The 26,557-nt window shown below is 40.1% G+C and overlaps 1 protein-coding gene across 6 annotated transcripts in view; it reads left to right on the forward strand.

Moving 5' to 3' along the window:
• The window catches only part of BICC1 (BicC family RNA binding protein 1), a 234,576-nt gene that overhangs the window by 144,368 nt on the left and 63,651 nt on the right, over nt 1-26,557 (forward strand). For all 6 annotated transcript variants that reach the window (XM_083149110.1, XM_083149109.1, XM_083149106.1 and 3 more), the window contains one exon: nt 25,415-25,494. In XM_083149110.1, the coding sequence (XP_083005236.1) occupies nt 25,415-25,494 (80 nt within the window). The remainder of the gene's footprint in view (nt 1-25,414; nt 25,495-26,557) is intronic.

Here is a 26,557-nt window from a genome sequence, read left to right on the forward strand (position 1 = left end):
CTGATTCTTACGAATAACTTAAAGGAATTGGACTCTGCCTGAGTAGAAGAGCCCTCCTAATACTATTAACTCTTAAATGCCCAAGGAGGTTTCCTAGCCTCACAATTCCGTCCTCTGTGCGCACACTACTCACATTTATCTTTCATGTTTTCATTTGAGTCTTTACATATTAGTAGGTATTTGTATAAATGAAGGCCCGGGTTTATTGATGTCTTCAAAGCGCCTCTCAAAGAAAATGAAAAGTCTGCAGCTGTGAATACATATAAAACAAACTTGCACCATGACTGCCTTATCTCCCGTCCCCAGAATGTGCGTGCTTTGTGCATTTGTCTGTATCGCCATAGTGATCTCCTGTCCTTTTGGACACAACCTTACTCGCTGGTTGTAGAGGAATTTAGGAGCTGAGGTTTATTGAGGCCTATATTTCTTTGTCAGCAGGCTCATATAAAGCTACTCCGTCTTTGGTTCCCAAGGTATAAATTGCAGGTTTGACTTTTTGTTACTCCTCAGTGAGGGCTTGAACATTTCTGGCAGTTAATTTTTTTTTTTTTTATGTCAGTCTCCATGACAACAGAACAAGCAGAAAATATATTTTGTGTCGCAGGATTAACTATGAAGTAAAAATTCCTTTATGTTCCTTGATGTTGTGTCTGCCTGGCCTCCCGTACAAACTGAGCAGCGGATTGCTTAAACTTGATTGTGTTCGAGCTCTAAGCATTGTTTTAATTAGTTGTGGCTAATGCCTATTAAGACATACCAGCTCACGTTGCTGCTAAATCTTGGCCAAGAATGGTTTAATTAAAGAGGCGAGGTGGGGATAATATATATCATTTCAGTTATTTCTCTGCTGTCCAGTAAAACCTGATTACGTTATTTGAAGAAAATACGATTTCCCTGTGTTACGCTGGAATCTCTATCCCGGATGGAAAAAAAAAGAAAGTTTAGATTCTACTGGAAAATGTCTGTCTTGTTCGGATCATGCTGCTACTGACTAAGCTGTATCTAATAACACAGTCAACAATGAATATAATAGGAGTTAGTTGGCCGTGCTGCTGATACTGATGAATGGCGTTTATCCCAACATAACCCTGCAGTGATCATATTCACACAGAGTAGAACACTTTAGTAGATTTTTCGGAATCTTGGTAATTATGTAAAATGCATTGGATGTGATGCTGCCATTAATCACTGCTTAGTGTCTTGGCTCTGCTTGAATCTAAAAGAAAACAATCAAACCACCACACAATAGAAAGACAATTGATTAGTCTAATGGATGTTACCTGATGGACGAAATGTCAAGCTTGGTTTCTGTTGTCCATTCAGGGGACACTGACACATGATCTTAAAGGGCAACAGGTGAAAGTGATTATAATAACCCAACACCCCACCCCTACCCTTCGTACTGCCGACACCATAGTATGTAGTATACATTTTGTCTGAAGCAGGTCAGATAGAGCTTAGCCTGAATGTTAGTAAATAGGAAGCCTTGCTACTGATACCATGACGACCGGAATCTTGTGTTATGTGGAAATGTTAAATGTGATTGGTGTGTCTCTTAGGGTGATATGCATTACGTCTTCTAAAGAGTTCAATTTTTCGAGGTTACCCTCAGTGATAGGCGCTGAGTAAGTAAGATTTTTTATAAATGGTTAAAATAAAAAGTAAATTAAATTTAGCAGCAGACAGATGGTGTGACTGTGAACTCACACCTACTTCAGTGTTAGATCCACTCAAAGTGGATCTCCACTTCTAGACTTACAAAAATAGTACTATAAAAACTGCACTTATATAATTAAAGGTGCATGTATGTCTGAAGTAATATTAGACACCATTATATTTAGGAATTTTTCATATAAAATTTTATATTTATAACAAATTTTATTCTCACAATAAAAAATATAATCAATAACCTGTGGCCACCTATAATGAACAAATGAATATATGCATAGTTTTTACTTTATATTAATAAAAGTATTAAAATGTATATATCAGCAAATTAATAAAGTTAATAAAATCCAGGATTACAAGTGCACTGATCCTCCACTCGAGTATCCAGACCAATAAGTATGTCAGTTCAAAAGGTATCCGTTATTTTGTTTTAACTGTATCAGAAGTACAGAAATTTGTGTCCACGAAAAAATGAATTACTCAAAAGTTCCAGGTTACTTAGCAATTGTAATCAATGCTGCTTTAGCAGGAGGGCTGTGTCCGTAAGTAAATGTGGATGTTGTAAGTCCGCTGCCCTCCGTTCTACAACCCGCAAAGTGCAGACGCCAATACGCTGACCTAATTCTGGCAGTTCGTGTCATACCGAAGTAGCCGCGACTCTCACCCGCAGCTACGGTCACCTTGCGGCTGCTCGGACCACGATGCTGCAGAGCTACGTCTCACCCGCTTCTCTGACGTAAGCAGCACCTAAAGACCTGTGTCCGTAATAAGTGAGCAATACTTACGTCTGCCGATGTAGATAGAACAGTGGGTATTTCTGTAAAGGCTGGCAAAGTGTCCCTTTGTGTCCGGGGATACCGGGATTCTCTCTGTGACGCGTTTCACTCAGATTGGAGCTTTTTCTAAAGAGTAAAAGTAGATGTGCCCATAGCAACCAATCCCCTTGTATAGATCATTAATCTAGTACGTTCTGTAAAATGTTGGCTGGAAGCTGATGGTTGATATGGGCAACTTTGTCACTTGTGACATTGTGACTATTTCTAGTACAGCTATGTGTTGAGCTATGGCTGTCAAGCATTTTTACTTTGATGGTATGCTTTTATATAGATTAGCTATTACTGATTGAATAAATTAAAGAGGAAACAAATACAGAATCTTGTTTCTAGAAACCGTGCATTTCCCATTTATTTTACTGCTGTCCAGTACAATGATGCATGCACATCCTCTCGCTCTATTGCACAGATCTTGGAATTGCGCCATATAGCCTTTTTTGCACCATAGACTTTGCAACTTATCACACACTATGCAATTTAAATATTTGGAAATTTGAAGAAAACTCGGTCATCTTTTAGGTCCTCCATATTATTTGGCAGTGTATGTTTTTGTTATTGTTTCTTGTGTTTAACCCCTTCCCGACACAGCATGTTTTTGCCTTCCTGACAGAGGCCTTTTTTTCCAAATCTGACATGTATCACTTAAGTGGGGATAACTTTTTTTTGCTTTTACTTATCCCAGTGATTTTGAGATTGTTTTCCCGTGACACATTGTACTTTAAATTAGTGGTAAATTTTGGTCGATACAGTTTTTTTTTTTTTGTGAAAAATACCAAAATGTCGTAAAAAAATGGAACATTTTGCTATTTGCAAAATGTAAAATTTTCTGCTTGTGAGACAAATAATCATACCACTCAAAATAGTTAATAACTAACATAGACCATATCTAAACTTTATTTTTAAATCATTATTACAACCTCCATTAATTTTTTTGGACACTAGGGGGCAGCAGAGTCTAAATTTTACACATCACACATTAAAACGCTGTTTTTGGCTGTTCACGTTTGAACAGCCAATCGCAGCGATCGCCCATGACGGGGGGCATCTCTGCCCCCCCCTGGGCAATGAGGGAGGATGTCTGCTGTCAGGGACAGCAGACATCGTCCCTCTGTCACCGCGTCTGTAGACGCGGTGGCACTTTGAAGTCATGACGTACATGTACGTCATGTGTCGGGAAGTACATCCCGGCCATGACGTACATGTACGTCAAATGTCGGGAAAGGGTTAATATAAATTGACTTATTTTAGTATAACTACATATATTTGACATACAAGTATTTAGTTATTTTTAGGATTGAATGGAGTGGGGGCTTGCTTATAGTAGCTCTAGCTTTTTTGTTTTTTGGTGCTTTAACTATTGGTCATATTTCTCATAGCCATAATAATGTATTGTGTAACTGATTAAATACAAAGTAATATGTGATAAACGAATGCCCCATGTGTTTTAAACTTGGAGGGTCAATCTAGTTATAAGAGATGGTCTTTTCGGCAGTGATTGCACTTTACGGCTGCATGATGCTGTCCAAAAGGACTTGGAGAAATTTTTTGCAAAGTTGGTCAAGTTGGTCTGATTCCAGCCTGGAAAGGGTGTGAGTTTGGGTGTCAGCTTTAAAAACACTATGGCGACAGAAATTTGAGATGAATTGGATGCATTTTTGCAGTGAATATGCATAAAACGATTGTACCTCCGTGTACTGTATATGTGTTGGACGAAAGTAGAGCCGATTCAAGCTCCTAAATGGCCTGGCAAGTATATAAGTGGATGCCCTGTAATAATGCAGAGATGTGGCTTGATGGTGTAGTAAATGGTGAAGTTGAATTTCTGTATCTGTGCACTGTGTTAATAAAGTTAAGTGTGATTTACACAAGGGAGGGTAGTAACTTAGTTTCTATTCAATACGATTGAGATCTTTATGTCCTACAATCGTCCAAACATAGATGTAATTAAGTAAAGCAACTAGATGACCTCTGTAGTGCCAGCCCTCTGCAACCAATGGGCAGTATTCAATGAGGCTGATTCGCCATGTTCTAAGGCGAATGTGTGCTATTTTCATGCTCTAATCTTTTTACTGAAAAAGTGAATCGCCCTATTCAACGTACAATATTCGCCGACTGCGAGCAGTGAATGACGGACAATTCATGTGCTGTGGTTTTTCAATGGGTTTTTCAATGTGATTCGCTGTGAGTGTATTCAATGATCAGATGGCGAATTGCTTTATAAGTGATTTTCACCGTTGTCACCGTGTAGCAATCGCACCTCCAACCCCGTAATATAAAGCAATTGTTGCTTCAACTTAATGGTATTTGGAGTTCTCTATTTGGCTTTGTGGAAACAAATCTCCTACACTTATCTGTAGACACAAAGACCACTGCTTCAAGTGCGAAATCACCCCAAAGAATACTTTCTTTTTACTGTATACAGTATGCATTACTGGAAGTCACACCAGGCCACACATGCTTGGCAGTATGATTAGTGTTACAGCTGATCTGTTGTCTTTATGCTTCATCTCCTGCACATCCATGTGTAACCCATTAGGAAAATATATACAAGAAGTAGTTTACGTTCATCTAAGGCAACATTAAGCCATATCCACATCATTAGAGATCAGAGTAATGAAGGCCGAGCGGGAGTAGGACCCCACAGGGTCCCAGGCATTTTACTGGATTAGGTCACCCCTACGCTACACCTGCTTTCCTTGTTTTCACTATGTAAGGCGTGCCAGCAGTTACTGTGATGTTGTGCAAATTATAGCTACATTGTGGCAAAGCCATCTTTCATGATTGGATGTATGCTCGAGGATTTCACTTTCTGTGGCAGTTTTATAAAGCCATGTGGAATGCAGGCTTGCAGTTATGCTGTGTACACACTGTACAATCCAGCGCACATGTTTTTTACTTTGCGATCTCGATGCGCACTCCCGTGACAGCACAAATCAAAACCCAGATAGACAGGGCAGCAATGACCTATATAGTGCAGATTGTATGTAAAAAGTACAGCGATAGCAAAGATTGTATAGCACTCGAATCATTCATTGTGTAGTATGGTAAGCCTAGACATACAGTCCTCCATACTTACTGTACAGCGTGGCATGTAGCCTATTTTAGGAGGGGTCTTCTCTTTATTCAGTGCAGTTGTCTCATAAGAACCTTACTTTTTTATGTGTGGTACAGTTGTATACCTATAACAGCTTATCCAACATGTTATACACAGATGGAGCCCCTCTCAACTATCTTCCTTCAGTCTTGGCTCACCATGGCTATCCTATTGTTCTCATCAGCAATACAATACATAGAACAATACAGTAGGGGATTAGTAGAGTAATCCTATTACTTACTTAATCCTATTAAAGGGCTAGATGAGGAGGGCTCTATCTGTACAATTGGGATTTATTTTCAGAGGTCGCTAAAGATGTGGCACAAACATATGACCAGACTCTGCCAGATGTATCCAGCTTCAAAAAGTGGTAAAGTGGAGTGATAAACAGCTCCTACCTGTCATTTTTAAAAGCCAGCCTGTAACATGGCAGTTATGAGCTTATTGACTGGCATTTTATCACTGTCCATTTTATCACTTTTCGAAGCTTGATACATCTGGCCCCTAATCATGATGGATAGCTTAAATTGTATTTCTATTTTTACCCCTTGTTTGTTTTTTGTTTTTTTATTGGGCCATTTATAAAAAAAAAAATGTTAATTCAATCAAGAAAGGCAGAATTCATGGTTTTTTTTTCCTTCCTATGATATGTCTACTAGTTGTGTGTGTGGAGAACGCCGTGCTAACTATGTACCAGCATACACCTTGTTGTAACTCTGTGCATGATTCTATATCCTGTTGGATATGGTGCTTTTATTTGTCTACATCTGTTATACTTTGTCTTGTACACTCAGTCGGCAGTTACGAATGCCAACAAACACACAGACTGGTTGAATTATAGATTGAAAGAATTACTGCAGTCCTTGTTTTTCGACAGATTGTTCCTTCTTCCGCATCACCAAACAAGAATGTGTGGTTTACATAACTATATAATTTAATAACCATATTGATTGCACAACAATGTTTGTTATTTATAGGTGGTGGCAAATTTCATCGGCTCAAACAAGTATAAAGCCTGAAAATTTGCTGAAGTTAATTTTTTTTTAAACATTTTTCTTGCTCTTGACAGTTCCAGTCTAATGTAGGGTACACACCAGAACAATCATGATCGTGAGACGGTCGCACAATCTGCTGGAGCACACCATCTGCTCATGATGTGTGCTCATCATGGTGTGTGGAGAACCATCTTCAACTTAACACGAGGAAAACTAGGGAGCTGGTAGTTTGATTTTCAGGAAACGTCAGCATACCCCCCCTACTCCTGTGAGCATTCAGGGAATGGATATTGAGATCGTAAGATCTTACAAGTACCTAGGTTTTCACCTTAACAATAAACTGGACTGGTCTGATAATTCTGCCGCTCTATATAGGAAGGGGCAGAGTAGACTTTATCGGCTGAGGAGACTGAAGGTCCTTTGGAGTGCAGGGAGCGCTCCTGAAGACCTCCTTCAACTGTGTAGTGGCATCGGCCATATTCTACAGAGTGGTCTGCTGGGGCAGCAGTGTTTCAACAGCCGACCATAAGAGACTAATCAGACTGGTAAGGAAGGCCAGTTCTGTCCTAGGAATGCCTTTGGATTATGTAGAGGTGGGTGAGAGGAGAATGATCAGCAAGATAACATCATTATTGGATAATGCTTCACACCCGCTCAAAAATGTTTTGAAGGATCTGTGTAGCACTTTCAGTGATAGGTTGCTTCACCCTCGATGCTCAACGGAGAGATATCGCAGATCGTTCCTTCCGGCTGCAATTAGAATGTACAACTGTCTTCTTCTGAAGAAGACCTGCATGTTCCTAGATTCTTGAGTTATATTGTTTGGATCTTATCTTATTATGTGTGTTCTTATTATTATGCTATTAATCTTATCTGTACTTGAACCTTGCTGTAACACTGAAATTTCTCCATTGTGACATGAATAAAGGAATTCTATTCTATTCTATTCTATCTGATTCCTATCTATACCCAGTTGAAGGGGTTGTTTTCAAATCCTGACTGCAGCATGTAGGATCTGCAAAATGACCCATACAACCAGCGCATCGGATCAGATTCTGATCTAAACATGCCCAATACAATCGATCAAGATTGTATCAAAATTGGGGGAATTGAGGCCAAATCGTTCTGGTACCCAGCATAACACTATTTACAAAAGTGTTAAATATTGAATACTTAGTCAGAATTAATTGACCTTACACACTGGAGTCAAAATATATGCCTATTAGGTTTTATAAGTGCCATTAATTGTTGGAACTTTCCTTTTAGAAGAATCCTCATCTGTGAGCGATGTTCAAAATAACTACTAAAAATGCCAGTGTCACTCACATTTGTTATATAAATTCAAATGAAAAATGTGTATACCCATTTGCAATTATTGTGCAGATCACCCACTATAGGCTGATTGAACCACTTGTGTAGATTTATATGCAGATGCATTAGCTGTTAAATGGCTACAAACATCTCTGCAATGGTCTTATCTGGATGTCACATCTTATGTCCTAAAAAGTGTGATTCCTGACTTTAGATACAGTTGTGCTCATAAGTTTACATACCCTAGCAGAATTTTCAGTCTATTTGTCAGAGAATATGAATGATAACTTACAAACTTTTCTTTCACTCATGGTTAGTGGTTGAAGCCATTTATTGTCAAACAACTGTGTTTACTCTTTTGAAATCAACAAACTACCCAAATGACCCTGATCGAAAGTTTACATACCCCAGTTCTTAATACCGTGTATAGCCCCCATTAACATCAATGACAGCTTGAAGTCTTTTCTGGTAGTTATTTTTTTTTCAGGTGGTAAAGCTGGCCATTCCTTTTGGCAAAAAGCCTCCATTTCCTGTAAATTCTTGGGCTGTCTTGCAGGAACTGCATGTTTGAGATCTCCCAGAGTGGCTCAATGATATTGAGATCAGGAGACTGAGATGGTCAATCCAGAACCTTCACTTTATTCTGCTGTAGCGCTACCAATGACAGGCCGACTTGACCTTCTGTTTTTGGTCATTGACAAGTACGTCCCATGCACAGCTTTCGGACTGAGGAGTGCAAATTTTCCTCCAGTATTTTCTGATAGCATGCTACATTCATATTGCCATTAATTGTGACCAAGTTTCCAGTGCCTTTTGTACAGTAGCTCACACATCCCAAAAACATCAGTGATCCACCTCTGTGTTTCACAGTAGGAATGGTGTACCTTTCATCATAGTCCATGTTGACTCCTCTTCAAATGTAATGTTTATGGTTTTGGCCAAAAAGTTACATTTTGACTATGTTCCAGAAGTTTTGAGGCTTGTCTCTGTGCTGTTTGGAGTATTGTAAGCGGGATGCTTTGGGGCATTTGCATAGTAATGGCTTTCTTCTGGCAACTCGACCATGCAGCCCATTTTTCTTCAAATGCCTTCTTATTGTGCATCTTGAAACAACAACACCACTTTTTTTCAGAAAGTTCTGTATTTCAGCTGAAGTTATTTGTGGATTTTTGTTTGTTTCAGTGTTTAAACACTGCTGATTGGCATTCTCAATTGCTTGGTTATCTTTTTTATATCCCTTTCCTGTTTGATACAGTTCAATTACTTTTTCCCGCAGATCCTTTGACAATTAATTTGCTTTCCCCATAACTCAGAATCAAGACACATCAGTGCAGTACTGGATGAAAGCTGCAAGGGTCTTTCAGGAGACCAGAAACCCACTGACCTTTTGTACACACACACACACACTGATTACAAGAAAACACATCACACTTGAGGATGTTACCTTTAGTAGCCAATCAAATTCATTTGTGTCAAGCTGTGTGCATGTTATCAGGCCAAAATCTCCAGGGTATGTAAACTTTTGATCAGGGTCATTTGGTTAGTTTCTGTTGTCATTATGATTTAAAAAGAGGAAACACAGATGTTTGACAATAAATGGCTCACCCAACCATTAACCATAAGTGAAAAAAGTTTGAGTTTTCATTCGTATTATCTGAAAAAATGGCATGAAAATGACAAATTCTGCTAGGGTATGTTAACTTATGAGCACAACTGTATACTGCCTACTCCCCAATCAGGTAATTGCTCTAAGGATCCAAGTATTTGAGCGTGACCTGGGCCCCTCCAACAGGCACTGGTAAAGAATACCCCATCCCCCACTCCCTCTTGATGCCACAGGGGTAGAGGTCTAATTTAGTTGAGTACCAGTTCTGCTCTGTGAGTGGCTTTTGGCTTCTTTTAAAGTCAAGTTGGAGAAAAACTTTTTTTTTATTCAACAGAGCTCCAGTCAATACTGGACAACATATTTCCTAGTTAGCCTTTATGTATTTATAAGATGTTAATTCTGGGATTTAGTGATCTTAAATCAAACATTTTACTTTTATAACGATAAATACATTTAATCACTTTAATTATGGAAGAGAAAAAGTAACAATGTGGCCTTATCACATCTGCTCATAACAACAAATCCTGAAGAAAGTAAATAAATGTTTGGAATGAGACAATCACACCCACGCACATCACTTGTGGGACTTAATGAAAAGCAGATGTTTGCTCACTACAATGGCTGCATGCATATGATCCATCTGGCAAATCCAAACAAAACAAAACATGTTATGTCAGCAGGAGGGGAACTTTAAAACCTTGCTCTTCAGGAAGTTGAAGCGCTCCAACAGGAATGTAACATCAGACCCATGCTGCACAAGCAGGGCTGGAAATGGTCAGGACATATAGCCACAATCTACGTGTTAGGAGTCCATAATAATGGACTGCATCTTTTACCTTCTCCCAATTTCTGGGAACTGTACACATTACATAATAAAGTAACTTGTTTAGGATATGTATTGGGGCCTCAGTATTTATATTTTGGGTCCCGCTATAGTCTTCATTCTAGCACCCTGCTTCTTGAAAAATCATTGCAGTTCCTCCTTCCTGCCTGGGGTGTCACTCTTTGCTGTGGTGTTTCTACAACCGTCTGGATTGTATCTCAGTATTGAGATATAAACCAGACTTTTCTTGAAGTACCACAGCAGACAGCGACACCCCAGGCAGGAAGGAGGAACTACAAGGATTTTACAAGGAGTCGGGTGCTAGAATAAACACTACCTCTAGTTAGATATTCTGTGTAACTGTCACACTAACACTCTGGGGACTTTTCCGTTGGCAACATGGTTACGATATGCCATTCTGGAATGGCACATTGCGGACAGCAACCTCACAAGTTTTTTCTATGAACATCCTAGAGGTGCACAGGGGCACTTGTGGTCAGAGTAATGTACTGTATAGGGTAAATGTGTGCGCAGCTTAGCATTACATCACCAGCAATTGGATTGGCCCTTTAATGCTCTGGTTTGGGAATCATACGTCTAATACCCATGAAGGAAATAGTTATGTGAAGAATAATCTTACTTGACATGACATTGACCTTCTGCATGCTAAAGAATTTACAACCCTTCTTGTGTTGGTGTAAGTAAAATACATTTTGTAGTGTTTTCAGTAGAAACGTTGTTATATAAATAGTAATTTCCTTGCAGGAAGCTTACCATGAGAAATACATTCACTCTATTGAGTTCATTCATTTGCTCTAGTAGTGCTTGCTGTTTGGAATGAATGACCTAGCAGAATCCAGACATAGTTTACAGTGCTGTGCACAGGAAGTTGCATATGTTACATTTTTACATTATTGTTGGAAACAGAGTGTGAGCTGTTGGTGGTCTGATTACAGTTTGCAATAAAAATAATTTTTGATCAGAGATAAATGTAATATTAGGGTTCATGTTTGGGAGTATTTTGGGCACTGCATGGGTCACTATTAAAGTACACAGGCTGCACTTACATAGCTAGAATTGGCTGTCGGTGAGTGCATCAAGAACGAGATAAAAATATTCTGCTTCTGTGTTGATTTAACGTTCACTGTACTCATCTTGTAATGTGGAACTTACGGGCTCTTTTCTCGCGCTACTTGTTGAAAGTAGACGTTGTAACAGTCTTGACCGGTTCATCACCCCTTTCCTATACCTATGCCTTTAATTTCCGTACATGATCTTCAAGAGCACTGTGTGGGTGGCTGGGATGCCTGTGGTCTGCACACTCTACATTTACTTCTCTAAACAGTCTTACTGTGGTTAAGTCATGAAGTGGGATTTGGAAAAGGCAATCTGATATCTTTGGGAGACAGTGTGTCCGTAGGTTTGTTTTTTTCTTTTTATAAAAAATGCAGCATCCATTAAAAGGACAAATAACATTCCAAACTTAAAGACCGAGAAACAAATTAATCTAGTTCTGAGGCTCCAAAGAACTGACCCACCAAACTTTTAGAGGGTTGAGAGGCTATGAAGAATGCACATGTGTCTTTTTTTAACCTATTAGCAGAGATTAGACTCAAGCCAAAACATACAAGAGAATATATAAAGCTCCTCGGTTGGTAATGTCCTCTTGTGGTGATGACCGCAGACTCTTAAAATGATCTTGGACCTTATGCACAGTTTGACTGATTCACATGTAGATGCTCTTTGCCTGACATCAGATGATGCACTCCCACAATACAATGAGTCAATGTGTATTAAATGCTGTATCACAGCAATGCTCAACCCCTTCCTTTTGTATATTTCTCAGTATTTTTTTCTTAAATCTGGGAGATTGCTAGTCTTCTGGGAGTGGGGGACATAGCATAAAGCAAGGACTCTCCATGACAATCCGGGATAGCTGGCAAGTACAGTATGCAGGGGACCATCTTAGGGGGGGTATTCATTCCCGAGTCACGGCTGTCGATCTGGCCTGACAGCCTTGACCCTGGCCTGTTTTTGTTTTGTTCGACTGCAGACCACCAGGCGCGATTCAATGTCCCACTTTGTGATCGGCAAAAAGTGGGCGTGTCCGCGTAAACGCCCGTGGATTGTCCATATTCAGCCACGATCATGACAATTCACGACCGAAATCGACAAAACTGGTCAGACTGCTTTTAAAGTCGGGCCCATTCTGTCGATCTGCTTTTTCAATGCTGTCGGGAAAGACAGCATTGAATAGGCGTTCACCGCTATTTCCCCCGTCGTAAATAGTGGCCCAGATTGAATACCCCCCTTAATGTATACATTTATACCAGAGTTTCCCAAACTGCCATAACTATCCAGGTTTAGGGCTAAAAATGCTTGAGTCCAGGTGGCTAAATCATATTGACTTAAGTAGTTTTTAAGTCAACTGTGCATAAGCATAGCTATCCTTAAAGCCTGCACCCACACTTGGTATAGATATACTATATAGGCATGTATTGTGCCGATATAGCTCTTTTTGTTTAGTCTATTTAATGAGGGGAAGCTGGAAGCCATATCACAGATGTATTCACATCTCGGGCACTGAAGTGGGGGAGTGAAGACCCCCCCCCCACCCCCCTAATCAACTCACGCAATATGGCTCAGATGACTGCTCCACCCTGCATCTACAAGACCACTTGTGCAGCACAGGTAGGTGAATATCTGAATATTGGTACTTAAAATGCAAAATTGAGACAAGTGATGATTCTGTCAATAAAATAACACTCTTTAGATAAAATGTACTCCTTAGGTGAAAAAAAAAATGATATGCTCAGAAACTCAAGCTTCACTATTTTCATAGTAGACCCGTCCCTGAAGTGATGTATAGTTAGAACCACAGTTTGTTGGTTTATACCATCTATGTACACACATGAAATCCTTTAAAACCTGGACAAGGGGGTGCCTTAAGGACGGAGTGCCTTAATCGCCACATGATCATGTTAAGCCGTTACCATTATTCAACTCTATGTGAAGACGTCAATTGTATGTCTCACTGCGGCCGCTTTGAATCATGCTGATCTTGGGAATAAAGTGGCTAGGACAGTGGTTCCCAAACTGTGTGCTTTGGCACCCTGGGGTGCCTTGGGACCTTTCCAGGGGTGCCTCAGTTGGTGGTCCATGACCAACTCAAATTAATAATGGTCAGCGTAACAGGCAAAAACAATGCTTACAGAGAATATATAAATACATATCCTTTATGCATTTTTTCTGTTAGCCCTTTAATAGTGACTCCTCAATTGGAACGCATGATGTGTTCCATTAGATTTGTTATGGAAACTAGATACAATATGGCTCCGATGAAACAGCACCGCCTGTTGTATATAATCATGCCGGCGGCTGTGTAAGCTGAGACGCATTGTGCGTTCCACCAGCCACAGATGCTTCCTTCCGCCTTCTTTTTACTTCCGGTTAGACGGCGTAAGTAATTTGGGGACTGACGAGTGGAGCGCATATGCGTTCCTGCAACTTACTTTTTTCCATTTACGATCTCCTCTTGGCTTATTTTCCATCAATAATAGGCACCTGTGTTAGCGCAAGTATCCTCTTAACATACATTTACTTCCAGTCTTGTCAAGTTTATTCTGAACCACTCTAATATATCATCTAAAATTTGACACTAATGATGATCATGTGACCGGAAGGTATGTTCGGTCCTTTCTTTATTGTTTTGATTTACTTATTTATATAAATTTCTGAATTTTTTTATTCTTCTAACAATGTATGTTTAATACTATATGTACGTCTGCCTCCATATACTGATTATTTTTAATAGAATGTGTTTATTACGCAAGTGCTTTCATCGACACACATGTTGACTAATTGCTGATTAGGAAGGGTATTTATACTCCAACTTGGATTCCTACCAGACACCTTTGATAATGCTGCAGCAAGCAGTGAAACGCGTTAGTTGCCTTCGCTTCATCCCTAGGACTGGATGGTTGCAATCTATTTTTATCCTTGTGGACTCTGTGGAAATAATACATCATCTTTCAGTCTCTTCCATCTTCATCTGTGGACCCCGCAGTCTGGACTCCTCCGACGGCTTAATCCCTTCGTGGCCACCTGTGTGAGAGGACGCTCAGTTCCAGCCCTGCGGGCCAAATATCCACACTCCTCCAGCGGTTGCTAGAAAGCACCGTACCATTAGTGAGGATCTCCATCAAAAAGAGACTGCAATCCACCTGCCAAATGGTGATCTGCTTCCACTGGTAAAGTGCACTTACCTATGTGACTATTTTCACATCGGCCCCTACCAATTTCCATCCTAAGTCCTAGGAACGTGAAAGTTTTTACCCCCCCCCCCCCCCTTGATACTTATTTTACACATTTATATTGTATTGTAACTTGTACAGTGTATATTTTAGTGTTTTATTGTGTTAGAGTAAAAGTATTTCTTATCAGACAGTTACGACTATTCAATTTCATTAATAAGTGCTGCTATACATACTATTTGGTGTGTTTTTGTGCAGTTTTTTGTTAGTAGGGGCAGACTACCCCTACATTTAGCAGCTGCTGTTTTGAAACTCAGCCCACATCAAGGCGCCCAATTCTATTCTTTATTGAATTGTTTCTGTTTTAAAACCAATGCTTGTGACTGCCAATCAAAACATCTGGACAAACAAACAAATCTTGTATGTCACTAAATAATGAAACATAAAGATGACATATAAACACAATTCATTTAATTTATATTTTGTTTCTTAATACATTTTTTGGCTTAGGGGTGGATTGGATATAATTCTCATACTATAGGGCACCGTGAAAAGTTTGGGAACCACTGGGCTAGGGTTTGGACTGCCACCATTGGCACAGCCAGAAAATGTGTATTTATTTTTTCTGAACAGATATTTAGGTAGACCCCAGGTACTCAAACTCTGTTTTCAGTACCCCACACAGTGCATGTTTTGCAGGCCTCCACACAGATTCATGTGAATTAATTAGCTCCACCTGTGGATCTATTAAAATGTGTCAGTCATTAATGTGTGCACCTGTGCAACTGCCTGGTGACCTGAAAAACGTGAACTCTGTGGGGTCCTTAGGGCAGTGTTTGAGAACCCCTGCAGTAGACCCACGTGAACTTTTCCAATAATCGGAGCACTAGTAACTATTGAGGCAAAAGTTTCTATTAATCCATAAACTATTCGCATATAATGTTTTTATTAAAAACTGGCTGCTTTAAAGGGATGCGGTCGACAGTCAATAGGTCAACTGTTATTGTTCGACAGGCCATAGGTCGGCACACGAAAAAGGTAGACCGCTTAGGTCGACATGTAAAAGAATCACATAATATTGTACTGAGCGTAGCGAGGCACCGTGCCCAAGCGTAACGTATGTCAATCTTTCATGTGGTCAACCTTTTGACTTGACCTTTTATTAGTGTCGACCCTATGACCCATACCAGCTTCAAGTGTGTATAGGAAAAGATTACCCTTTAAGATTTTAATGGAGCCATCCATCTATTAATCTCTATTGTACCCTGGTAGCTCCCTACAAGCTTGCCTATTATTCATTACTTACCTACCCAGCTATGCATAGAATGAATGACCGCATAACCGTACATACGGTGTAGTGTTAATGTTTATATTGGACATACAAAAAGAAGCCCTTAATAAAGGGGTGTACACACACGGGCTACAGCTGGGCAATATTGACTAAGAGACTTTGTTGGAGATAACGGACGGCCATCAATACCAGCAGCCCATGCATACAGCCTAATGGACACTACAGGTCTATGGAAAATATTCTTGCCTGTAGTGTCTGTTCTGCCAGGCGATAGTGATGCTGAGGGGCCACGCATCGCTCGCTGTGTACACACAGGACAATTCATTCAAACCTTATAAGTGACTTTGACAATGTACTCAAAATCTATTAGAACAATCGCCCCGTGCATAGACAGCTTAAGATAAGTATTTTAGGGTGTTTCGCAACATTCTCTACAGTACTAAGGAGACCAAGGAAGTGTCTAAAGGCTTTTAAATTTTTCTCACAAAAGAAATATGAGATGTATTTTCATTTGGATTATCCTGTGTTTTTACTGTTTAGCCAAACATTTCCCTCGAGTAATCCAACAATATACAAGACCTAGATCAATGATTTATAGTCCTGTGTTTTGTTGCCAAAAAAGGATATCCATCCCAGTTGTCTCTCTCTCTATTCATTAATTATTCTGGTATCGGTGCTGTAGGAAACTTCTTATTTATCGTTTCACTCACGGTAACTCCCCAATATTTTCGCTTATATAGTTAGAGATATATAAATTCTAATCCGCTGTTCTTCTTAACCAAGGAGGTTTGCATACTTTACTACATGGGAATGGCTTATTTTGTGTAGCTGTACTTCATACCTGCTTACTTTTAAAAAAACTTTCAAGGAGATTAAGCGCTGTTGAGGGATCGTGTCATGTTCTACCCAAGCGGCGTGTCCGACTCTACAGATGGGCGAATATTTGCTTCATAACTTTTGCAAGAGATTTCTATATAACATTAATAACAATATATTTTAAGTTTTGCAAGTATTAATACTAATATTGCTTCTGGCAATACTCCTTTTCTAGTTAGTTTTCGTCTCACTCGGACATACTTGACTACTCTTCCAGATCGTCTGGGAGGCTCTCAATTATCACTTCACCAGAAGAGTGGGCAAGACTCATGGGTTCTAGACACCCGTACATAACCTCTGTTTGAAGGGGCAGATGACACGATATGTGCTAAATTGTGTTGTCATGGCTTCGCCCACTGCCCCACAATGGCAGAAATCTTTGTATTGTGTAGCAAGGATGGGACCAAAATGACACGATATTGCAAACACCTCTCCTTCACATCACCTCGCCCCTTCAGAAATGCTGACCTGGCTGTCTTCTCTTGGGGGAGGCAGTCTGAAAGTCATCAAGTATGACTCCACATATACAATGATAATTGTGAATGGATATGCAGTAAATTTCAAATTCAATTTGACCTTGTGTGATTTCAAACCTAAGCGTACATTTCTTGCCAGGTTGACTGAGATTTGCTGCAAACTGTGTTTTTTTTTATGTAATGTATTGGTATTTCATTGTAGACTGTCTGGAAATTGCAGGACACATATGTTAAATTACAAACTTTATTGGTCATCTATTGGTTAAAAAAATTGTAATCTTTTTGTTCTATTGTCCTTTTTGTGTGCTTAACTAATGATTGCTAATTATTGTTACCATCATCCACAGTTCTCACTAGAAGCAGAAGAGTCCCAGGCTCTGTTCTCTCTTGCCAGGGGACCAACAAGGGGCTGGCTAGGTTAAGGGTTTTGACTTGCAATCTGAAACAAGGATGTGGGAGTGTCCTGCAGGATGTGGGAGTGTTGTCAACTATGCTGTAATTCCATCCTCTATCTACTTGGAGACTCTGTAATACAGAGCCCATTAAGGTTGTTGTGGAAGGTGGGAGCCAGCCTAAAGCCTTAGCAATTGGTATTCTGCCTACAGCTTTCCTGTGAGCAGCCCTGATTTGGGCCTTTGTGCACAGTCTATAAAAACTTTCAGAAGAAAGGAAACCTGTACAGATATTTTGATGACTCATTTCTTCACTGGTTTAGAAACGGACATAGATGCCACTTATGGAATGCTACCATCACAATCCATAAGTAAATGCCCGTTTAGCAGACGTGTATGCTTTTGTCACATTGTTACTGGTTTATAGCCTCATTAATAATATAGACCATGAGTGCAGCATATTTTCCAGTAGTGTGGAATGTTGTTTACTGGTACCTGTACCAACCAGCGCTGCCAATTCTGTGTGAGATAAGGCAGAAAATGCAGAACTATTAGGAGTTCTGTATAATATAGTTAATCATCACCTTCAAGTGTTTTATTAGGTGCTCCTTGCAATGAACGTGTGTTTCCTTTTTAGAGAGACTCCATGGGTGTTTACAGGCCCAGTCACTACCTCCCTTTTGTTATAAATTGCACCCACCAGCTCTTATATTAGCACAGTGGTTCCCAAAATGTTTTAATCAGAGGCAATTTTATTTTGATGGTACCCCTATGCCATAAGTTACTTAGGGCCAGATGTATCCAGCTTCAAAGAGGGATAAAGTTTAGAATTATAAACAACCAACCACTCAGCTCCTACCTGTCATTTTACAAACTCAGCCTGTAACATGAGTGACAGTTAGGAACTGATTGTTTATCACACTCCATTTGATCACTTTTTGAAGCTTGATCCACTCGCCATTATCGAAAAAAGTCAGAAAAAAATATTAAATGTTTTAAATTGTGATTTATAGGTCATCCTTATGCTCCGTTGTGGATGTGTTGGGGAACAGGATTTTCTGCTTGTTTTCCCATATATTCTTTTGCTCTCGGCCACAAATGTTCGTTTTACCCATTGCATTAACAATAAATACATTTTCAGTTGATTCTGGACCACAACCCCCAGGGTTACCACAGCACCCAGGGGTAGATTTATTAACCTTGGTGAAGTAATAAAATGTCTGGTTTTTATCACTGGCCAATCAGCTCCTACCTGTCATTTTTCAAACCAAGCCTATGACTTCACAGTTAGGAGCTGATTGGCCGGTGATAAAAACCAGACATTTTATCACTTCACCGAGGTTAATAAATCTGCCCCATTACACCCCCCTCCTTCCCCCCAGTTTGGGAACCACTGCCTTAGCACAGGTGTTCTCACTCTCCACCATTACAGTCCAGGATTAAGGATATCCATGCCTAAGCCAGGTGGTTATATCAAATTGACTGAGGCACCTGTGCACAACATGTATATCCTTAAAATTCGGGCTAATGGCAGATTTGGGAGACTTTGCCTTAGCAGGCAGTCTGTAGATGGTGGCATTTACTCATACTCGAGCTAGAATTGTGGCAATTTTCTATGACATCAAGCGCTCTGATCCAAGTTTAACACTCGCACAATTGAACAGCAGAATCCAACAGGTTTTGATGTTGGCCGCTTCTGTGCTAAAGGACATTAAAAACATTTAGTGTTTGATATTATGCCCTCAATCTTTTAGCCTTCCTTGAGCCATTGGTCCCCCTAGTCCACCAATTAAGTTTGCATAATGTTCGTTCTGGCTTGGGAGTTTTTTAATAATAACTTATAAAGTACTATTGGACAGTTATAGTTATGCTATGCAGTTATTTCACTCCTGCAACATAACGTATGTTTTTTTAAAAAGTTGTAGTTCTTTACGTTCAGTGCAAATGTTGTTTTCTTTTAGGGATAGTTGAAAAAGTCAGAATGGAATATGGTCTTGTGTAACTGTAAAATACACTGGCAGGTTTCCAACCTGCATTAATCAGTGCAAGGTCATTAGTCTGAAGGATAGTTGTCTGGACACACCAAAGTTAAACATTCCATCTGTGAATAGGAATTTTTTGCTTAGTTAACTGTATTTCCCTAATGATGTTTCCAAACATGGTTGATTCTGTCCATCATTTTTATTTGTTATATTTAATTATAATTGACCTGATAGAGTATTGTGTAACATTTACAAATAAGGCTGTCTAATGGGGCCCATATATTAGGCAGCTGTCTGGGTAATTTATAGTTCTGCTGCTGATTATGTGAGGTAATCTGGGAAATCGAACACGGTACAGGCCACATAACTTTCTATGTTCAAGGTACAATATGTGATGTAGTGTTTTTTTTGCAGAGTTTTGTAATTCTAAAATGAGACCATACATTTTCATAGTTATATAGAGATGTAAATGTTGATCAATTTCACAAAATAAATTTACTAAGTCTAATTATAGTAGTCTAGATCAGCGGTTCCTAACCTTTTTCTCCTCTCCCGTACCTCTTGATTAGGCTTTTCATTTATGAGTACCTCCTCCTCTCCATTGGTAAAATCCACAGTACTTACGAGTGGAGTGGAAGTTAAGAGTAGTGTGTGGTCAGGAACCGGATCCCTCTGTGTCTGGCCGCTGAGTGTGTACTGTCTCATAGGTTTCCCGATAACTCCTGTAGTATTAATGCTACTGCTTTCTCCACCCGTCAGCTCTGCGCAGATGATCGTTGATGTCTGAGGGCAGCGCGAGTAGCTCCCAGTGGATTGCTGGTTGGGCAAAAGCATGAGAGATGCTGAAGATGATTTAGACTGAATTGGAAGTGACACAACATTATTAGTCTCCATGCCAATGAGATATTACTCGCTCTACGCCATCTAAAGACTTCTTCTGCCATTAACAATATTTTTTTCAAGTACCCCCAACTGGTCTGCAGAGTACACCCGGGGTAGGAACCACTGGTCTAGATGACCAACATTTGTTTGTTTGTGGAAAGATACACATTAGCTACAGCCAGGTTTTATTGTAGTGACATAATACTCATACAACAGAAATATTCAAGTCAAATAGAATTGTGATGTAACAGTAGAGAAATTACATAGAACGGGCTGGAAACAATGTATATATATAAAGAAATAGAAGATATTTATGTAAGATATTTATGAACAAATACAAAATACAGAATTTTTGAAAAATAATACAGGTTGAGTATCCCGTATCCAAAATGCTCGGGACCAGGAGAATTTTGGATAACGGATTATTCCGTATTTCGGAATATTTTAATATTTCAATGATGTATTTTGAAGTATCTTGCATTTATGCTGTATAAACACATAATATACACACAAATATATTTTATTACCACATAAAATACACACAAACATATTTTAATTGTTCAAAAAACAAGGTTTCAAAACGTGAAACAAAATGTGGGTACTATCTCAGCACTGAATTTGAATGCCAAGCAATCATTGTCTTGCACATATATAGTGCCAGTTACATATCATGTCCCCAGTGATGCGGTTACATATGTCCCCAGTGAGTTTTTAGCAAAAAAATATTTTTTTTTCACTTTCTGGAATGTCCGTATTTCGGAATAATTCGGATAACGGATATTCGGATACGGGATACTCGACCTGTAATAAAAGTTGTAATAAAGGAAAATTAATTTCTAAGACAGGAGATAATCCTATGGAGTTAGTAGGATTCAATTTTGATTGTAGAAGTAGTTATTCCGACCCAATTCGTTCTTGTTTGCTTGTTGCCCCAACAGAATTAGTTCTTAAGAATAAAATCTGTATAGGAAACTGTTAGTGTCCCAGAATCTGTACGGTCCTACTTGGGGGTGGATAATAAGTAATTATGTCCACTTAGTGGGAGAAGGAGGTATGCACTCACTATTCCCTTGTCTAGCCAGACACCTGCCTATACCTGCTAGTAGTGTATCACCTGGGTTTTCTTTCTTGTGGCTGTATTAGCAGCAATCCAATGTTGCAGGCTTCTGGTTAAAAGCTGAAATGGCAGCAATCAGATGTTGCAGGATTTTTGAAGAATAATTGCAGGTACAGTATATAAGGGATCCCCGTGTATTCCAAAGAAGGAAGGTTGCTCAGAAAAGAAATATTCAAATGACGCATTTCCTCGCCCCCTTAGCGAATCAGCAGCTTATGAACAGATAATGAACTAATTTATCTGAGGAATTCCATGAGGAGGTAGGGAAACGCATTGTTTGATTCTTTCTTTGCTGAGCATGTTTGGAATACACAGGGATCCCCTAAATACCTGCAAGTAGTTTTACAAAACCCTGCAACATTTCTGTGCTAATATCTCTTCCATAATCATTTTTGAACTCCACAAATAACTTTGGCCTATTCATTAATCAGTGAAAAGAGTGGACAAATGAGCCAGTGAAAATGTTGCCCACGGCAACCAATCAGCTGCTATGTATAATTTTATAGATTGTAATTGAGAAATTTTACCTCAAAGCTGATTAGTTGCCATGGGTGACTTCTTTACTGGCTCACTGCTATACTCTTTCCACTGCTCCATAAATAGACCAGCTAAGGATCCAAACAATAATGGGCCCTACACACATGCTGATATTAAGGCATTTTCTAAGCCTCTATGCTTAGTTTGGCAAAGTCGTTTAGAAAATGCCTCTACATCAGTGTGTAGGGGCTATAGCGACAGCAATGTGCGTCCCCGCGTGTTGCTGTCACTGATCAAGATTGATGGTTGCCAGTGCTGTCGGCACACAACGCTGACAGCTCGCTCAGTACACAACACTGACAGCTCGCTCTGTGTGTGGGCTGTCAACTCCATACCTCCCAACTGTCCCATTTTTCACAAGACCGACCCGGTATTTTGGGACGGGCTGCCAGTGTACCGCAGGGAGGGGGGGGCAGTTAGTCCCCCCATCCATCATCTATTCAGCATTGCAGACGGGCAGGAGTGAGGAAATGGCCTGAGGACGCATCATCCAGTGAGACCACGCCCCTTTTCATAGGACACTCCCCATTTCTGGTGCTCACTCTGCTGTGCGAGTGTCCCATTTTCAACCTCACCACATTTGAGAGGTATGCAGCTCTGTGTGCTGAGCGACAGCGGTGCAGCAGTGCCCAACCTAGCATAGCTAGGAAGCCTTACACACATCGCTATGTGTGTAGGGCCCATTAGAGTAACATCTCCTGGCTTGTATATAAATGTTTAATTTCACCAAACCATAATCTATATTTTTCCTCTTAAAATACCTTCCTGCTATTTAGTGGTCATTAGCATGGGAAATACCAAACCCTGAAACCTACCCGTTTTCCAACGATAAAATTACTGGTTTAGGAATGTACATGATACATGACATTACGCATGCCAAATAAATTCCATGAAGTAGAACCTACATTAAGTTTCTCAGCATTTATAAATATTTCTTGTGTTTTGACATGTAAGTGATTTACCTTGAACTAGGCCTTTGAATGTTTGCCGGCATGTGCGAAATGTCTATGCAGTCTTGTAAGCGTCGCCTGGCATATGTGATCTTAGAACTTGAAACTCGAGTGGTAATAGCTTGTCCCTTTGTACAGGTTCCCAATGCATACTAGACTAACTTACTTAAAATGGGCAGTTACATAAAGAATACACAAAGGAATTTTAAAACCTGCGATTTAAGCCGATGTTATGAATAATTCATTTTATAAATTCTTGCCATTTAAAAATTCCACTTCTGCTTTTCATTAGCAGAACTGAATGTCTTTAAAAAAGGAGGCTTCATCCCGTCCTATATCATTTTATGCCTTTTAATGGCTCGGCACTGTGCACTTGAACTTGGTATGCAGAACTAATTTATTTTATTCATTTTAAGTCTTCTCAAAATTCTTTTCACATTGCCAGTTCTGATTTTTGCCCAATTTTCCTCTGCTTTTCCTGTTTTCCAATGTAAATCAATTAAATAATGATGTACTCTACATTTTAAATTAAGATAGAATTAGTGTTTAGATCTGAAAATGTATTTATTGTTGCCTGATACTTTTAAAGTATAGGAGTTTATAGCTATACCTTTTGTATTCTTGTTGTATGCAGAGGTAAGTATGTGCTAGAGAATAGTCTACTGTTGCCGCTTTCTCTCAGCGTGTAGCATCTTGGCTCCTCCCCCTGTCATCCTAGCATCCTCACAGTTCTTATGTACATGCGTAGCCCAGTGCATGCGCTGTAAGATAACGACGTATCTTAACATTTTCCACTGCAATTATTTCCTCATGGGACAGTCATTTAACTCCTGCCAGAATAAATAATTTGTTTTGATTTCATGGTGTTAGCTGGAATGGAAAAAAAATGGTAATTTTATAGAGCTTGATGCTCTTTTTATATACTAACGGTAGGATATTAAGTAAAATGTTTAACGGTTTCTGTTTTTCTGGTCTCCTATCTGCTGTAATTTGTTAGCCAATAGAATTTAAGTGAACATCGTATCCCCTGACTAATTTCCCAAATTCCTTCCCATTTCCTCTTTCTCCAATTGTAAGCTACTGTATGTGGAAAAGAAAAAAAACATGAACTTGTGTGTTTTTTTATAATATAACTTACTGGACTAGCAGGACAGTAATGCTTCCCCACATTTATAACTACACATTAGGGCCAAATGTATTGGCAGCCAGCCAATCAGCTCCTGTCATGTTACAGGCTGGGTTTGAAAAAATAACAGGAGCAGATTAGCTTGTTTATCACACTCCATTTTATCACATTTTTACGTTTGATACATCTGGCCCTTGTTGTTTTGCTGGTTGCCCTACACAGTTCAACTGTGGCTACAAATGTGTTCAATACAGAGGACAATAGATTTTTGGTGTCACAATATAACCAAATCAAAATAAATAGCTCAAACTGGATCTTCTATATAGCGTTGGGTAGAATTTTTAATTTATCAGTTCTATTTTGGTGAATTTTATTGTCCAATAGCAAGGGTACTCAAACTATTTTTCTCTGGGACCCCATCAGACAATAAAAATGGCAGGACCCCCAGCAAGTTACTGCAGAAGATCATCACATGTGTAGTCCGGAGACAGCACATGCTGACACATACATGGCAGCATTGTGGGGGCACAAAATAATGGGAGGAGTCTAAAATAGCAGACATTTCAACAGACTTTTCAGACTCCTTGAATCCCAGAGTAAGATTAGAAAAGTCATCAGCCTGATGGTCAGCAACATGGAGTCACGGCCCCATGCTGAGGAGGTGGGGACCCACTTTGGGGTCAGGATCCACAGTTTGAGAACCGCTGATCTATTGTGTAGGCATTCCCAACCGCAGTCCTAAAGACACAGTAATAGTGGGTACACATGGTGCGATTTTGCTTGCGATTTGATCCCAATTAAGATCAAATTGAATGGTATGCAAAATGCATTTGATTTGACTATATAGTACAGATCTGTACTATATAGTCAAATCAGTCTTGCATGACCAGGCCTATTTTTCTATTTGATTTACACTACACGGGAGCGCGCATTGGGGTCGAATCTGAATTGAATGTACAAAAGCCATTTGAAGCGCATCAAATTTTCTATTTGATCTGGACTGTAATAGTCTTGAAGACTGAGGTTAGGAATGCATGCTGTACTTTATAGTAGCTTTCCTATATCTGGTTGACGAGTGGCAGAATTTATGACCATGCCATGTAGATATTAATGTCTTATGTCTGTTTTATGGAGTTCTGTTCGTTTTACTGATCCTGCAGTTAAGACTATTATTAAACTGTTTCTTTTATTTCATTTTTCAGATCCACACATAAAAGTGTCTGGCAAAAAAGAAAATGTAAAGGAAGCCAAGGAAAGGATCATGTCCGTTTTGGATACGAAGGTAAATTTCAGCTTACATCAAGGTGATTGCAATTCATGTGCCATCTTTGAAAAATGAGTAAATCGGATATTAAAGTAACCTTTAAAACAGAAGTGTCAAAATTATACGAATGCATTATTTGTAATTACGGTACTCTTTACCTAGAAGGGCGCCCATCGCGACCATCGAATGCACTAAAAATCGGGTGCGACGCGATGGCCGCGATTTCCCATAGGGACCAATGTTAAAAATCAGATTGGACCCAATTTTAGTGTTCAATGCCTCAATGCCCGCGATTTTTACATAGGAAACAATGTTAAATGGGCCACAGAGCCCTAATAGTCACCGTGAACTCTGAAATGGCCCCCACAATTGTTAACGCCACCCCACGATCAACGTCAACCCGAAGCGTGTCGAGCGCAGCGAGCCCGCGAGGGGCGGCGGTACGCGTCCTCCGACCTTTTCATGCCCTACTATCCACGTCGGCGTGGAGTTGAGAATAGAATAGTGTGGCGAGCCACCGAGGCCCGAAGCGTGGCGAGCGCACGCGGATACCTTCACAGTTATACGCGTCCCCTCGCGGGCTTCACAGGTGTCCGTGGCGAAAAGCGGACACCTGTGAAGCCCGCGAGGGGACGCGTTTACCTGTGAAGGTATCCGTGTCCCCTCGCGGGGCTCGCTGCGCTCGCCACGCTTCAGGCCTCGGTGGCTCGCTGCGCTCGCCACACTATTCTATTCTCAACTCCACGCCAACGTAGATAGTAGGGCATGAAAAGGTCGGAGGACGCGTACCGCCGCCCCTCGCGGGCTCGCTGCGCTCGCCACGCTTCGGGTTGACGTTGATCGTGGGGTGGCGTTAACAATTGTGGGGGCCATTTCAGAGTTCACGGTGACTATTAGGGCTCTGTGGCCCATTTAACATTGATTCCTATGGCCAAATCGCGGGCATTGAGGCATTTAACATTAAAATCGCGGTCAATCACCGTTTTTAACATTGATCCCTATGGGAAAATCGCGGTCATCGCGGGTACCCGATTTTAATGTACCCGCGATTTACCCGCGATGGCCGCGATTTCAATCGCGG

Source organism: Crinia signifera, chromosome 6 (genome assembly GCF_055691185.1).
Source record: "Crinia signifera chromosome 6, ASM5569118v1, whole genome shotgun sequence".
Taxonomy (NCBI): domain Eukaryota; kingdom Metazoa; phylum Chordata; class Amphibia; order Anura; family Myobatrachidae; genus Crinia; species Crinia signifera.